The sequence below is a fragment of the Eptatretus burgeri genome, chromosome 7 (genome assembly GCF_056783735.1).
Source record: "Eptatretus burgeri isolate ZD-2024b chromosome 7, Ebu_testis_v1, whole genome shotgun sequence".
NCBI lineage: Eukaryota > Metazoa > Chordata > Myxini > Myxiniformes > Myxinidae > Eptatretus > Eptatretus burgeri.
In genome coordinates, this window is record NC_140967.1 from 108,288,164 (window position 1) to 108,305,663 (window position 17,500).

At 43.8% G+C, this 17,500-nt stretch overlaps 1 protein-coding gene across 2 annotated transcripts in view; it reads right to left on the bottom strand.

The window, feature by feature from the left end:
- LOC147024066 (phosphorylase b kinase regulatory subunit beta-like) overlaps positions 1-17,500 on the bottom strand; it is a 165,463-nt gene that overhangs the window by 45,294 nt on the left and 102,669 nt on the right. For both annotated transcript variants that reach the window (XM_085890238.1, XM_085890237.1), the window contains exons 14-16: positions 8,334-8,428; positions 477-532; positions 278-371 (exon numbers count right to left, since the gene is read on the bottom strand). In XM_085890238.1, the coding sequence (XP_085746364.1) occupies positions 278-371; positions 477-532; positions 8,334-8,428 (245 nt within the window). The remainder of the gene's footprint in view (positions 1-277; positions 372-476; positions 533-8,333; positions 8,429-17,500) is intronic.

Genomic DNA, 17,500 nt, shown 5'->3' on the forward strand with positions numbered 1-17,500 from the left:
GTTGGTAATCGCACACGAAGCTTTATTCAATCGGCATTTACTGAGAAACTCATTTGAGTGGTTATTATAATATTTCTTTATTTCAACGTAAATATACATCAAATGGAGCGTTGCAAATAAAATAATTTACCTTTCACCCCAGTGAGAGATATTGATTGGAAAATTATCAGCTCTTAACCTGACGAGTGACCCATTCACAGTATAAACCCCGTGACAACCCAAAGCACTGAGTTAGTGAAGCCGATTCTCCTGCTTGGTGATCTAGGAATTGACTCACCTTCACTAACTCACTCTGCGGCCACACGTACACAGGTTCCATAAGCAGCGGAGTCTGAGACTGAATCCCATAGGTGTTCAGGAAGGCCTGGAGCCTGTGAACAGTCAGGACATGCTCCATTGGCAAGCGCTCTCGCTAAGTGGAGAACAATAACACGCTCACTCCATTCAAATAGAAATGAAATGTGAAAGAGATTCACCGCTCGTTCTCTGCAACTAAAGTGACGTTCACCAGGGTGTTTGTAGCCACTGCGCCCTGAAACAACAGCCGTGGATGCAATTATTGAGGTTAAACGCACGTATGCTACCGACAACACACATTGATTCGTAGGTCATGCTTGACACATTCACTTCAGCTTGCTTTCGTTGTAGATATTTACATTAGTGATGCGCAAAGCATCATTTATCTGAAGCATCATGAACCATTGGCAAGTTGTTATAAATATGTAAAGTAGGGTGTTCTTGTTGTGACATTGGAAGGATGAATTATAACAGAGAAGCCCATTCACTCCACAATCGCCATTTTCCTGCACTTGTGCAGCCTGGTGAAGCATATCACTGTTTGCTTCGCATGCCAGGGCAGCCAATATTTATGGGCCACAGGTGCCGTGGCTTAGTTGGGCACACAAAATAATGGCCTGCCTCATGCAGGGCTCTGCATTCCCGATATCACAGCTGGAGGAAAGCAGGTGCTCAAAGGGCAGGAGTTCGTCAACTGTGGGTTCGTTTGTTGCTGGCTTTGTATAGGAAAAAGCAATTGTTTCAGTCAACGTCAAAGCATGATATATGATTGTATGATGATACAGACTATTATAATGGCAAATACTTTCAGTCACTTCACTGAAAGGAGTATTAAAAGAAGAGGGAGAGAGAAAGAGGAGCAAGAAAGGAAAGAAAGAGGAGCAAGAGAGAGAAAGGAAGGGGGGGCGAGGAGGATGGGGTACAAAAGAGGGGAGAGGTGGGAGAGGGAGGGAGGGAATGGTCTCGTCTGCCGGCATGGGTACAGGATTGAATGAAATGGGGTACGTTAAAACAGCACGTTCAAACAGGATACCAATACCACCCATCGCTTTCGAACAGCACGTACCATTTTAAAAGAGATAATAACATGGGTGTCCCTTGAGGATGCGACTCGAACTGTGGCTGCCACCCTGTGTACCCGGTCTGGAACTGAAACTCTCCGAGGCAAGTGTTACATTTTAAACTTTTGTAAGATTTAACTAAGACAATGGAACACATGCTTATATATGTATTTTTTTACTTTATCAGTCGGGCTACCATATTTGAACATTCAAATAAGCGGACAATCTGTCGAGGAACACTCCGATAAAAGAGGACATTCTGGAGAGGGACAGTTAAAAAAAACAAAAACAGAGGACACCCCAGAGAGGGACACTCCGAAAGAAAGAAGACACTATTATCAAGAATTTCCTTTACGTATTGAGCAATCGTTTCGGAAGTCTCATTAGGTGTGTTCTGCTCAATTAATTTTGAAATTGCAAACTGTCGTTCTTCCTGTTGAAATACTGAATTATTTCTGGAGATATTGTGCTTGTCTGAGTCCACATGAGATTGTGAATCAATTGCACCTTTATGTGAAACAGAGACGTAAGTACCAGCAATAGATATCAAGCACTTGGCTCCCCAGCTTCTCAACCACTTCAACAATACGGGAATTTTGTCCTTAGTTCTGCAGTGAATTTACACTTTTGTTTTGGCATTGTGTTTGGGGGAAGTAGAATAAAATATCAAATACAGAGCTCTTGAAGAAAATCAAAGAAGCGTGTATGGTACGGACTCGTAAAAGACACTGAATCGCAGATTGAGCATGCCACTGGACTCTCTCTCTCGCTGCGAGGTTGGACAGGAAGTGGATGCATGGGTGTCGATGTTCGAACACGTCCATTACACCATGACAGAACAGTACAGACTTGTACCAAACTGTCCTGGTCCAAGCATTACATAACCAGATTTTCCACCATAAGGAAATGCACAAAAATGGTAGAACCATTGAAATAAAGTAAAAAAAAAAAAAGTATCCCAAATCTTAAAATTTATCCCTTTGAAAATGGAAAAGCAAAAAAATGGCAAACTCCTGGACATTTTTTTAGATATTAAAAAAACTCGACAGGAAAGAGATTTAAGGATTGAAAAGGAGGACATGCCCAGGAAAAAACGGACATATGGTGACGCTATTTATCACATGAACATTATCAATTTTCAAAAATGACAGCTGCTGCTAAAAAAAAAGAAAGAAATTAAACCGCTGTCGACTACTGTACCATCACGGTTTACAAGGCTTACAAACATCAGTTGGGAAGGAGCAGCTGGCTTGGCAAGCTGTTAAAAATATTCAAAGCGATTTGTAGGTATCAAGATCAGCATCAGCGATGTCGACTGGTCAGGTCAGGTCAGGAATGGGAGCATGCGCCAGAGCAGCGCGTCGCTGCATCCCCTTTCCACCGTTACTCCAGGGGCCTCCGTCTCGCCATCCCCCAGGCAGATGCCTGGCCCAACCCCAACTCCTTGAGACGCCGATCAACTTGATGCAACCACGAAGCACGTGGTCGGCCCACTGGCCTCCTCCACTCACGAGACTCCCTCACTGAGAGAATCTGATGAGCAGGATCAGCGTCAGGAAAAGGAGCCACATGTCCGTACAGCCGCAGCTGATTCTCACGGACTATGCAGGTACCAAATCTCATTCGAGTCCCTCTCAGCAACCGCTCGTTGGACACAAAGTCCGACCAGTGATAGCCAAGGATTCTCCAAAGAGACCTGGCACCAAAGGAATTAAGTTTCCATCTCAGATCCCTGGTCAGAGTCCAAGTCTCACATACATAGGGCAAAAATGGAAGCACCAAGGACCTGAAGACTCGAACTTTCGTCCTCCCGCACAGGTACCGGCAGCGCCACACCCCACAATCCAGTGAATCCATGACTCCCCAGGCCTGACCCAGATGTCTGTTAACCTCTAACTCACAGCCAGCAGAGACATGAATATCACTGCCAAGGTAAGAGAATCTCTCCACGACCTCAACATCCTCATCACAAACAGGCATAGACAGAACAACAGCATCCAAGATGTCATTGAAAGCCTGGATCTTAGTTTTGACCCATGAAACCCGAAATCCCAGTGGCTCCGAATCCTCATTCAGCACCTCGAGGGCCCCCAAAAGGATATCTAAAGTCTCCACAAAGATGACTGCATCATCTGCGAAATCAAGGTCAGAGATCTTGACATTCCCAAATGATGCACCGCAGCTTAATCTCTCTGACGTCCTCCGCATAATCCAGTCCATACAAGTGCTGAAAACTGTGGGGGCCAGGACACACCCCTGACACACTCCAGTAACAATTATAAATAATTCGGAGATAGTACCACCACATCTCACAGCACTCTCAGTCCCAGAGTATAGTTCAAACATCAGATTGATCAGTTTTGGCGGCACCCCACGAAGACGAAGAATCCTCCAGAGGACATCCCGATTCACTGAATCAAATGCTTTATAGAGATCAACATAAGCTACAAGCAGCCCTTGCCAAAACTCTCGTCCGTGTTCGTTGATGACCTGAAGAGCAAGGATACAGTCAATCATTGACCTCTTTGGTGTAAAGCCTGACTGCTCTGGACACTGGTGCTCAAGAGGATGATGGTGAACACTATCAAGAATTATCCGAGCAAAGACCTTGCCCGGCCCTGAGAGCAGCATCACCCCTCAGTAGTTGTTGCAGTTTTGGCGATCACCCTTTCCAGAGAGGGACAACAAGGCCCCTCTTCCAGTCAGTTGGGATGATGCCGGTGTTCCAGGCAGAGCATAGAACTGCATGAAATGACACGAGTACAGCATTTCCATCAGCCTTGAGAATTTCAGCATGGATGCCACAGATCCCTGGAGCTTTACCCCATTTCAACTGGTTCACCACAGCCTGTGTTTCCACAAATGAAGGTGAACCACAGTTGATTGGAGGGTCAGAAACAGTTATTGTAACAACCCTGATGTCCAACTCGACAGCTGATGGATCAGCCTGGTACAACCGCTCAAAGTCACCTACCCAGTGGGCCTTCACTTCGGACTCCTCTGTGAAGAGCTCACCACCTTTCGCTCGAACTGCAGTACACCAAGGGTTGGGCTTGCATGAACACAATGCGCAAATTCCCCTGTCAGCAGGACGAGAATCACTTGACCAAAGGTGATGTTCTACCCCCTGATAGATTCCTCGCACATAGGCCTCCTTGTCCTCCCTCAGTGCACGTACAGTTTTATGCCTCAGCTCCCTGAACAGTTCAGTTCTGCCATTCAGCCTGGCCCTGTGACTCTGGTCAATGGTTTCTTGTGTCCCTTGAGAGAAAAATTTATTCTTTTCCCTACGGTGAGTTCCAAGACATCCACCAGCAACATCAAGGACGGTGGTCTTGAAAGCTCTCCACAACTATTCTGGATCTCCCAAAGCACCCAGACCCCCCAAATCTCCACTCAGCCTGTTTCCAAACTCCTCAGTTACCGTCTCATCCTTGAGCTTGCCAACATCCAGCCAAGGCAGGGATGGTACCATTCTCTTGGATTTAAGGTGCAACTTAAGAGTTGCTACAACAAGCCTGTGGTCGGTATTGAGGAGCTGAGCACTCCGGTAGACCCTGCAGTTCTGGATCATCCTCCAGCAACCATCAACGAGGACATGGTCAATCTCCTTTGCCACACCGCCACGTTGGAATACCAAGTCCAGCGATGAGCTTGTGGGTGCGGAAACCATGAACCAGCCACCCTAAGTTCATGACTTCTTTCAAAGTCAAGGAACTTCGTGCTATTCTGGTTCACAGTTCCAGACCCATGGAGACCAACACATGTCTCATATCCATCCCTATCAGTTCCAATCGATGTATTAAATCCCCCAAGACTGGAAGTGTATCTTGCCTGAGGCACTGATCAACCACAGAATCAAGCGTGGCGTAGAATGCATCCTTCACGGTGAGATCACTCACCTCAGTCGGAGCATAAACAGAGACCAGGGAAATGACACCAAAGGAGTGAAGAATCCTTAATCTCATAATACGCTCGTTGACCGGTGTAATCTCAATTATCATTGGGGTCAGCTTATTGGACACAGCGACAGCAACTCCTTGAGTATAATAACCATCAGAGCGACTAGACCAATAGTAGGTGTAACCACCCGCCATTATCTCGCGCATTCCGGTCTCCGGACCTCAGAGAGAGCTGCAATACCAATGCCCAAACGCTTGAGCTCAGACGATAACAGAGACAGGTGATCATCCTCTCGTAGGGATAGGACATTCCATTCCGAAGGGACCGCCTCAGGTTAACCCAAGGAGACCGCCGTCTGGTGGACGACACCTCAGCACCACTCCGATACACTCTACCAACCTGAACTAGGAAGGTTGTCCCATGGTTTCCCTTCTATCATCAAAGATTGGGTGTCCCGACTCCCGAAGGCTTTGCCCCAATCCCGTCATCTGGTGAGCTGCGCTGCGAAGGGAAGCTGCACATAAGGTACTCCCACGGAGTGGGTTTTCAGATATTTTTATGCTTCGAGAATGTTTTGCGGAATGAAGGATTTTACGGTGGCTGGAGTGCAAATGCTGCCGCCAACCTCCTAATAAGAAGTAACCCAACTGCAGGAGGACGTCTGCAGACACAGTTGGGCACTAGATATGGATGACCGTTGGTTCACAAGGAGCTCCTCCGCCCTTTGACAGGTTTTGTTTTTAATCCTGCTGGGTGTCCATATCCAAACACCCTCCTCACCAGGAAACCTTGTGGGGGAAACGGTTTTGTCGCCGACAACCCGACCATGGAACAGGTTAGTACAGGTTTACATGATACCTGCAGCAGGTCACAGATCTGATCTGGCCTGACCTGACACAGGTGAACAGTGATTCTTCTTCTTCTTCTTCTTCTTCTTCTTCTTCTTCTTCTTCTTCTTCTTCTTCTTCTTCTTCTTCTTCTTCTTCTTCTTCTTCTTCTTCTTCTTCTTCTTCTTCTTCTTCCATATGGCAGCTTGGCTGCCAGGTAGCTATCATTTTGTTGGGGCACGACTATGCCGCTGATGTTGTGCCCTTATACCAGTGCACGTACTCATTTTTCCTACCGCGGAAGGATGAGAGTCTGAGTCAACCTCACCCGGTGTTAATTCAGTGGCCAACGGGGATCAAACTCAGGACCCTAAGATCCAAAGCCAGCCACCATAACCACACAGTGATTTGTAAGTATGAAATTCTATTGTACAGAAACCACTACAATCTGTTCCAAGGGAATTTGTTTATTTGGCCGAAACAAAATGCAGATTAAGACCCTGGTGAGGTGAAAGAGGGCTCACCAAGGATAAAGGCCGTGTTTGTTTTAATTTAATAAGCCCGTTAATTAAGTTCAAAAGGGGTGTTTAAATTAACACACAGTTTTCATTTATGCACTCCCTTGGAGTGACCTCAGGATGCATACAATGGTTCAGGCCAGAAGGTTTCATAGTTTTGGAATTATGGAGGAGACACACACACACACACACACTGACAAACACACTGATATTTATTATTATAGACTAACAAATACACCCATCACTTCTCTGATGGGAACACAAAGGAGGTGCGGGGGGGGGTAAGAGTGGGGGAGAGAGAGAGGGGAGGGGGAGCGAGACCGAGGGAGGGGTGGGGGAGTTAGGAAGGAGGGGGAGGGAAGAAAGCATGAGAGGAGGGGAGGAAGTGTGAGGGAAGGGAAGGCAATGTGAAGGAAGGGTCTGTCCAGACATAACCACCATCTGGATACATTGTGAGGTCAAGAAAGAGGGAGGGAGGGAGAGAGATAAAGAGTGAGAGGGGGCGAGGGGGGGGAGAGAGAGAGAGAGAGAGGAACGCAGAGAGAGAGAGAGAGAGAGAGAGAGAGAGAGAGAGAGAGAGAGAGAGAGAGAGAGAGAGAGAGAGAGAGAGAGAGAGAGAGAGAGAGAGAGAGAGAGAGAGAGAGAGAGAGAGAGAGAGAGAAAGAGAAAGAGAAAGAGAAAGAGAAAGAGAAAGAGAAAGAGAAAGAGAAAGAGAGAGAGAGAGAGAGAGAGAGAGAGAGAGAGAGAGAGAGAGAGAGAGAGAGAGAGAGAGAGAGAGAGAGAGAGAGAGAGAGAGAGAGAGAGAGAGAGAGAGATGGAGATGGAGATGGAGATGGAGATGGAGATGGAGATGGAGATGGAGATGGAGATGGAGATGGAGATGGAGATGGAGATGGAGATGGAGATGGAGATGGAGATGGAGAGAAGGGAGAAGGGAGAAGGGAGAAGAGAGAAGAGAGAAGAGAGAAGAGAGAAGAGAGAAGAGATAGGAGACTGGAGACAGGGGACAGGAGACAGAGAGAGAGAGAGAGAGAGAGAGAGAGAGAGAGAGAGAGAGAGAGAGAGAGAGAGAGAGAGAGAGAGAGAGAGAGAGAGAGTAGAGAGTAGAGAGTAGAGAGAGGGGAGAGGAGACAGAGAGGAGAGAAAGAGAGAGCGAGAGTGAGAGCGAGAGAGAATCTCAAACATACACACACACACACAGCAAATTTCCTTGCAAGGGAGGCAGGGCATGATGCACAACACACACACACACACACACACACACACACACACACACACACACACACACACACACTAATATAGATGACACGCAGACAGGTATGTGCAAGGACATTCAGATTCAGAATAATCATTCCTGTATCCCATGCAAAGGCTCAGCAGTTGTTGGAATATTTGTGAAAATACTGGATGTGGATCAGACGAGGGAAGGGGAATGGGGGAGAGTGGCATCCACAAACCAGGCCACTCTATCTGATTACTTTTATACAATTATGAAATAATCAGGTAATGCTCAGTGAATAAACAAGGAAATATTTGGTATCAATGGCAGTGGATATTTCATATTTCTTCTCTGATTATTTCAGGATCCAGGATTATCTTTACTTTCAACATAAAATTGGTATTGTATGACAAATGGAAGAGGTTTGTGTTCGTTTACAAAGCACCATGAAACCACGACACAAACTCCACTTGTGAAATAGCACAGGTATTGCGATGCGAGTCCTCACCTGGTTCGAGTAGCGCATGCTCACATTCCTTCTGCTCTTCGGTGGGATGTAGCGACAAATTGGATCGATGTCCTCTGGACTTATCAATTCCTCGACTACGACATCGAAAACAGAGAACAGAACAAAGTCAAAGAAGCTGCGGACATACAGAAAGATTGCAAAGCTATTTATGGATAGCAGCGGAAAAGGAGGGCAAAAGGAGAAAGTTATGGTAAGGCAAAAAAAAAAAAAATCAAAAAAAAAATCTGGGAAAACCTTGCCAATTGAAATTCAAGAGTCGTTGTTCACATTGAAAATGGCAGGTGGTGATTGAGAGATTGGGTCATGCTTCTGTGCATGATGCACAGGTTTCGAGGAACTCGACAAGAGACGCAAATTTGACTGCGCTCGGAAGAATCAAGACAATCCACAGCAAAGGAAGAACCGGAAGACTTAGGATTGCAATAAATTCACACAATTCCTCATTCAATGCGCGTCACCTTTTCGCTTGCACGAGGAATCCAACCCCCAAGACTGAAACATCATGCAGACGTACACACACACACACACATATATATATATATGGAAAAATGGACTCAATCGGATGGGAATTGCACATCAAAATGTGCTTGAAGTAGAAGTAAATAATGAGCATTCATAAACAGCCAATGGAAGAATTAAAAAGATCCTATAGCTGATCTGACATTTACTTAACATTAGCAACATGTCACCCGCATGGTATATATTTTTGTGATGTCATCTTTGTTGTTGTGCAAATATGTTATTAATGGCCTTTCCTTGTATTATATTATAATAATAGTCTGTGTGACTGTATTTTAAGTCATACTTGTTGTGCAAATATGTTATTAATTGCATGATGAAGGGCACATTGCACCGTGCACCATTTTATCACCCGTTCTTTGCAGGCCATCATGGCCAGCTGTGTGTGCACTTGCCAGATCCCAAGTAATGTCCTTGCTTTAATCCATCAACACCAATCAATAAACAATCACAGACATTCCTCCAGCAGGGCATGCGTTCACGTTAATAACATTTTCATCAACAACTTTGGATCCGCTTTGCTGTTCACTGCTCGAGAGATAAATGCGTAACTCAGGCGACACGTTGATGAGTGAACCGATAAATCTCAAAACTGCTGATTAACCGCACCGTAGACAAGATAACAAGTTACAAAGTGGCCTCAAATGTGGCATAAAATCAGCAATTATACCCTGTCATTCTGCTCTTCTCTGAGCCTCGATATACATATACAGTGCTCCCTCACCTATCGCGGTTAATGCGTTCCAGACCCACCCGCGATAGGTGAAAATCCGCGAAGTAAAAACCACATATTAAATTAAATATTTAAATATATTTAGAGTGGAGAGGGATAAGTGGTTGTGTTTATATTATAAAAGGATCCGCGTCTGTCTGCTTGTCTGCCGTGATATAACTTGAGAACTGATTAACGGATTTCAACAAATCCAACTACGGTGGATTCAAGGAACTCCCGGAAAGGTTTGTGATGCAAAAAGACTTTTTGATTGGTTTTTTTTTTTAAATGGGTACTTGGGCACATGTTGAGACTGCAAATGCCAACTTGCAATGCTGGTTATCCCTACACTGCCAGGAATCCTTTTTCTTCTTGCCCTATTGATTAACCTTCACAACAAAGATTGGCATTTCCATCAGTGAAGCAAGGGGTCTTATGGTCTAGTATATAATAATACCATTCCTTTCATGCCATAAAGGTAGATAGGGATTCCACAGCAGTTTCATTGGCAAGTACAGTTCTGGACGGGTCAACACTCCGACACAGGTTTCCCCGAATGGTTATTACCCCAGTACACCGCTACTCATTTCACCAAACTTAGAAGGATGAGAGGCTGAATAAACCCCACCTGGTGTTAATTCAATGATAAAAAGGTCTTGAACTAAGGACCCTAAGGTCCCAAGCCAGCCAACTTAACCACAAAGCCAACTTGAGACAGTGCAAACTCTTTGCCACATTGAGGAGTTATAATGGATGGATATTATTAGCATCAAGAATTTGCTCAAAGCCTCCACAAGTATTTTCTGCAATTATAACAATGACTTATTAATACGGCTGAGTTTGGGTGAGAAGAAACCAAGATTTTCATTTAATTGTCTGTTTCACATTGACCAGGATATATTCAAAAACTGATGAATACAACTCAAAGTAAACTATTGTTCGGTGGAAGGGGGATGGGGGAACCATAGATAGATTGTGCTAAGAATAGTATGGACCGTGTGCTTGAGTATGGTAGAATTACTGCTGTCTAAGGATCTGCAAGGGGTAAATCATATGTAATATGTGCACTGATGGTTGCAGTTATTGTCAGCAATGGAGCAGAATAGGGTAAGGCTGTATTAGGTAAAAGCTCCTGCACAGGTGAGACCAGGTGACGAATTAGGCACAAGGCACCAGGAAAGTGATACAAACTTTAAAGGGACATAAACACAGGGCCATTTGGGGAGAAAAATGCAGGTCATGGTGGTGAAGTGAGCTGTGGAGTCCTGGTTCAGGGTGGAACACCAACGAGGGGCTGCCGCCCACAGGCAGCCGATTGCGAGACGAAAGGTGTTCCCTGTGGGCCTTAAAAAGCCGTGTCCACACATGCACATGGCACATATAGTTGGATGTTCAGCAGAAGACATCTTTCTCTTTCTCTCTCGCTTCCTGCGTTGTCCAAGAAGGACCGATCTAAAGATGCGGACACCATTTCCCCACCATCGCACCATCCTATCCTCTTCTGCCCTCTGCTGCACTTCACCTTGTGCTACACCAGCCGAAACATCATCATCATCATCCTGCAGCCATGACCAGCTCATACCTGCTGAAGTCCTCATCTGTTCTGTTCTCCTTCCTGGTCTGAATCTGGTATTGTCAGCACCATTAGCAGGGTTATTGTTCTTGTGGACATGGTCGTGTTTCTCTTCCCCTTTCATCCTTTTCTGTGTCTGTCAACCGACTGGTTTGTCCCATTAATTATTTATAGCATCTGTCCATCCTCATTCCCAGAAATTTGGAATAAATCCATTTATTTTTAAGAAACATTTCCCCTCCTTTTGCCTTCCCGTGAGCAACCGTCAGTCTCGGCTTTATTTGAACGATCCTTGGGGGATCACAACTTATTAAAGAATTAATTCTGAATGCAGTGAATTCAAACATCATTTTGGTCATTCAGTGGGTCTTTCGACCTCTGACACAGAGCGTCTTCATTAGTTGGGCCTCTGATGCGACACGATGCATGAGCAGCTAATACAATCTGTTGTAGTAGGTAATCCATCACATTTATCAATGAAATCGAAATGATGACTCATTGTCAGGCGTTCCCTATTATATTAATCAGGTGTTCTTTTCGACACATCTATATCAGTTAAAAGCTCGATGTTTTGGCCAGTAATCATTCGTTGTGGTATTTGTAGATAAGCATTCGTAAATGCCAATGCATGAAGAATTAAAATTGACGGTTATCTGTTGTAAGTTGTAACATGGATTAGTGAATTGTATTATAAACTGCTTGATGTCATGGGCTAATTTTGACTGTGGATGGCAGCAATGCACTGTAAACTACCTGGTGAGATTCGTGAAGATGCTGGAACGTTCTGAGACGAAACTTCCAGTATAGACGAGAATTGCATTTGCTAAAAGGCACGGGATCATTCTCTGGCAACTATATAAACCCGCAAGAGGGAGGTGGAGAGAGAGAGGATGGTGACAGATGACGAGACGTGTGTTTTGGTCGTTTCTGTGCTCAATTGAACTCTGATGAGTGAACGAGGTGTTAATGTCCAGAGTGATTGTTAACACGAGGAGCTGATATTAAATCAGTTTGATTAAAACTCGCGAAGATTGTATATTGGGAAGGAATTCCTTTGAGCTCTTCAATCATGATGAACTGGCCAGCGTATGAGAGAGCGAATGACGTGACAGGACGCGATCGTTCGACAGCCCCGGAGGACAAGGTGAACGCGTGTGACTTGAGCCGGCAGGACAGGAACACTGGGCAGAAACAACTCAACACAGGAATCAGCGTTGGACATTGTATGTAATGGTGAACGTCCTCATTTGAATTTATATCTGTTTATTTGAAATACAAGATTCAAAAATGTTCGGCTGTTGATGTGGTCACTGTAACATCACTGAGATGTCACAGACTCCAACTGACAAAGATCCATTTGATTGGTCGCTGACATGTACATTCCGTCATACTCGTGAAGGGTGAACCTTAGATTGCAGTCATTGGATAACGAGCTGGGTTCAGCATCACAAACAACATACGTACGTACGTACTCTCTCTCTCTCTCTCTCTCTCTCTCTCTCTCTCTCTCTCTCTCTCTCTCTCTCTCTCTCTCTCTCTCTCTCTCTCTCTCTCTGCACAGCTGTTGCTCGCTTGGCACGTGCGTGCAATCGCGAAGACCTGTTGCTCAGTTCCTGGCGGTACGCGCGGAGCCTGTGTTGCTTTCTCCTTTCCCTCTTCTCATCGTCTAAATGTTTTAGTTTTCGTTTTCTCTTGACCCCCTTTCTCCTTGTTTTCTCTTTTCCATTGAGCGAGAGAGAGAAAGAGAGCGCGCACGGTAGGTGGAGTTCGGGTTTCTCAGAACCCCTCCCGGTTTTGAGGCCTGGTTTCCATCCGACGTGTTTTGTTAGTTTTTGCCATCGCTTTGGCTCCTTTAAATGATTCTTGGACCGCGTCCATATTATTATCATTAGTATTATTATTATTTTCCTCCATTCGCCAGCATCGCTTGTGTATTGGTTTTTATTATTATTATTATTATTATTATTATTTTTATTATTATTATTATTATTATTATTTTTTTTTTTTTTTACCCTGAGGCATTGAGTGTTATTGCGCCTAAATCATGGCGACCGTTGAGCTGTTAGAGTCTTTAAGTCGGAAAAATGGGTTTTCGTGTACGCCACCACCCGAAATCTCAGTTGAAAAAGTTGTTTTGTGTGTCAGAAAATTAATCGGCATGCATAGTGTTATAGCTGCATCGAGAATGAATCAGCGTGTTGTTATCTTCGTCGCTAAAGAGGAAATGGTGGTGCAGCTTGTGGAGTCAGGACTGACTGTGGAGCCGAATATATTCCTCTTCATATCACCCCTCGATGTTCCATCGATGAAGGTACTCCTGTCAAATATTCCTCCCTTCATAAAAAATGAGCAGGTGAAGGCTGCTTTAGAACAGTATGGCACTGTTGTTTCAAAAATAACTTTCATTCCTGTTCGTTTTAAGGACCACAGTACAAAACATATTCTTTCCTTTCGACGTCAACTATTTATTATTCCGAAGCCAAACATTCGTGAGCTTGACGTGATGTTAAAAATTGAACATGAAAAGTTTACTTACCGCATCTTTGCCTCATCTCAGACTTTAGTGTGTTACAAATGTGGACAGTATGGTCACATGAAAAATGAATGCCCAAAGGGCATTGAAAAAGAATCAAGTAAAGTTGAAAATGTAAATGAACCTGAGGTCACTGGGGTGTCTACTGAGGCAGGGGTAAACTCTGAAAATCAAACAAATGGAAAAAATGAGTCTGGTTGGGTGACACGAGGTAAACGGAGGCACCAAAGTGCAGTTTTAGTCGAACCTTCTTCATACGCGGAAGCGGTCGCTGTGAAGAGGGTTTCACTCAATAAGAAAGAGAGTAACCAAAATCCTTCAGATGTTTATGCCTGCCCTCTCACATGTGATGACGAGGAGACTATGGAGCTTCAAAACAAACCATCAGTAGATGTCCCAGGCAGAGACGAAACTTGTTCTGGACATACAGTAGGTAGTTATACACTGAAGCAGGATGTTCATGCGGAGATTGTGTCTAACACCGAAGAACTAACTGTTGAAACCATAGTCGTGCCTAATACCTCAGAACCAGCAGTTCAGACTACAGTGGAGCCTAATAACTCAGAGCCATCTGTCCAAACTATAGTTGTGCCTAACAGCACATAACAATCTGACCAAACTGTAATTGCACCGAGTACCATAGAACTGCCTGTCACATCTACAGCCACACCCATTACCTCAGTGACTTTGAAGCAGACACCTGAAAAGTTAGAAGGAAATTTGCTTCCTGAGGATTCCTTTTTCGTGAAACCATTTCCAATGTCTGCTATATCTGTAAAGAAAAAGGATGCTGAATTTGAACACGAGTCATGTGATTCCGATGATACTTGTTCAATATCAGATTCTTCTGAGTTGCATGGTGCAGCTGGAGATTCACAAGACCACAAGGGCTTAAATGCCCCTGCTCCTGCGAAGGTGATCAAGTTCCTCCATAACACCTTTCGGAAAAAAATTAAACTAACCGATTTCTTTCCAGAACTCGATAAATTTATGCTTACCGCATCCCTTATTACTAAAAATCCGGCAGCCTATGGCGCCAATGAATCCCACGTACACAGATTGAGGAAATATGTAACTCTGGCAAGGAAAGAACTTCAGTAACCAGTACCCACCTATAAAATACTAAAATTGTTCTGTCTCTTGCTTGTTTAAACATAAATGGGGGCCGCGCCCCTATACGTAAAACACATGTTCGACTGTTACTTGATCAAAAGCATATTGATGTAGCTCTTCTTCAGGATGTGCGTTGTGGACCGATTTGTTCTGGAGAGTGGCAAACCACAATAAGGGGTTCTTGGTTTTTCAGTTCCTTTGATTGCTGCAGTGCAGGAGTTGCTTTCTGGTTTCGATCAAGTCTTTCATCGGACCAAATTGTTTTTCACGAATTCATGCAAGGTCATTTGGCTTTTGTGGTTTTTTTCTTATGGAGGCTATAAAATCACACTGTTAAATGCTTATGTCCCAAGTAATCCTGCAAAAAGAAACGAATATTTTTCCATTCTTGATGATTGTTTATCCCAGATTGATTTTAGTGGTCTTGTGTTCCTCGCTGGTGATTTTAATTGTACCTTGGAGCCAGCTCTGGACCGTAATGGCTCAGAACCTCACCCTGAGAGTGCAAAAGGGTTTGCGACCATTATCCCAAAGTATAATTTGGTTGATGGTTGGAGATTGCAGCACCCCAAAGTTAAACAATATTCGTGGTGTCAAGCTTCCAATAACAGGGTATCGTTCGCTCGCTTAGATAGATTTTATGTTAATAATGATTTTCGGAACTTTATATTGTCTACGGCAATTTCTCCCTCTGGCTTTTCGGATCACCACCGAGTTTGTTTAAAATTAACTTTTCCCTATCTTCAACGTAGGAGTGCCTATTGGGCTCTAAATGTTAGTATTTTGGAAGACATTGTTTTTTGCAATGCTTTTAGGATCTTTTGGACTTCTCTTTACGGAAGGAAAAATACTTTTCATAGCAAGCTACAATGGTGGGATATTGTAAAAATCCACATCAAAATCTTTTGTCAGCAGTATAAACTTCATCACTCTCGGGATAGTCTTTCAAGGATAACGATTCTAGAAAAAGAGGTTTTAGAATTGCAAAGAAATCCTCTTGAGTTGAACAGAAATCAAGGATTACGTAAAGAATTTATAACTGAAAAAGAACTTATTCACAGTCTTGTCAACGAAAGGGCTAAAGGGGCTTTAGTGCGGCTTAAGATTAAAAATTTGAGTCTTTTTGACACTTCATCAAAGTTTTTCTTCTCTTTGGAGAGGAAAACTAAAGCTCAACAACAACTATTATCTGTACAATCACCTGAAGGAGAGATAGTAAGTGAACCTAAGATGATTAAAAGAATTGTAGTCGATTATTTTTCTTCTTTATTCTGTGCAAAAAAGATTGATTTGAATGTTGCAAAAGCCTTTATTGAACCTTTACCCAAGTTGTCTGAGTCACAGCGAGCCTCTTTGGAGAGTTCCATCAGGCTGGAGGAGTTGGGTCTTGCTCTTTCCAGTATGGCGTCCGGGAAAGCTCCTGGTCTGGATGTAATCCCCTGTGAATTCTACAAAACCTTTTGGGACATTATCGGACCCAAACTTTTGGAAGTACTCAAGGAAAGTTTTCAAGTTGGGGATCTCCTCCTAAGTTTCCGGCAAGCCGTTATTTCCTTGTTACCAAAGAAGGGAGACACCCAGTTACTCAGAAACTGGCGTCCTGTCTCCTTACTGAACACCGACTACAAGATTTTATCAAAGGTCCTTGCTTCTCGCTTAAAATTGGTAGTCCAATCTTTGGTGCATCCTGATCAAACCTGTTGTGTGCCTGGACGATCAATATATGACAATCTTGGCGCTGTTCGTGACATTGCTGATGTGTGTGATCTTCTGCATAAAAGTACTGGCTTAATCTTTGTTGATCAAGAGCATGCCTTTGATAGTATAGATCATAGTTATCTATTTGCTATCCTAAAGGGTTTTGGTTTTGGTCGTATTTTTGTATCATATATTCAGTTGTTGTATCACAATATTTCTAGTTTATTCAAAATAAATAATGAGTTGATTCCTCCCTTTACTGTTACCAGAGGAATAAGGCAAGGGTGCCCCTTATCCGGACTCCTTTATGTTCTTTCCATTGAACCCCTTTTAGTTAAATTGCGTGAGAAACTTGTGGGATTCTCTGTCGCTCCGGACATACCTGCTATAAAAGTTGTTGCTTATGCAGATGATATCTGCACTACAATTCAATGTCAAGAAGATGTATCTGAACTACTTAAAACTATGAATAATTTTACCCTTGCTTGCTCAGCCAGAGTAAACTGGACAAAGAGTTATGCCTCCTTTTTTGGATTAGCAATGCACTTTTCCTTCCCAACACTACCTGGCAATTTATCCTGGAAGAATAATAGTGTTTACCATTTGGGTGTACACCTTGGTGATGCTCAAAGTATTCAGAAAAACTGGGATGGACTAACAGACAAAGTCTACTCCAGACTTCAGAGATGGAGGGGCCTTCTGTGCAAATTATCATATCATGGAAGAGTTTTAGTTATTAACAATTTGGTCTCTTCCATCTTGTGGCACAGGTTTATTGTCTTGCAGCCACCTGCTTGGCTATTTAAAAATATTCAAAAACACTTAATCGATTTTTTCTGGGGTGGTATGCACTGGCTTCGACCAGGTGTGCTCAGCCTTTCTCGGAATGAGGGGGGTCAAGGGCTTGTTGACATCACCAGCAGGATCATGACTTTCCGCATTCTTTTTGTGAAAAAGTTGCTTTATAACCACATGCCTTGGGAGAGTTTGACCCTTTG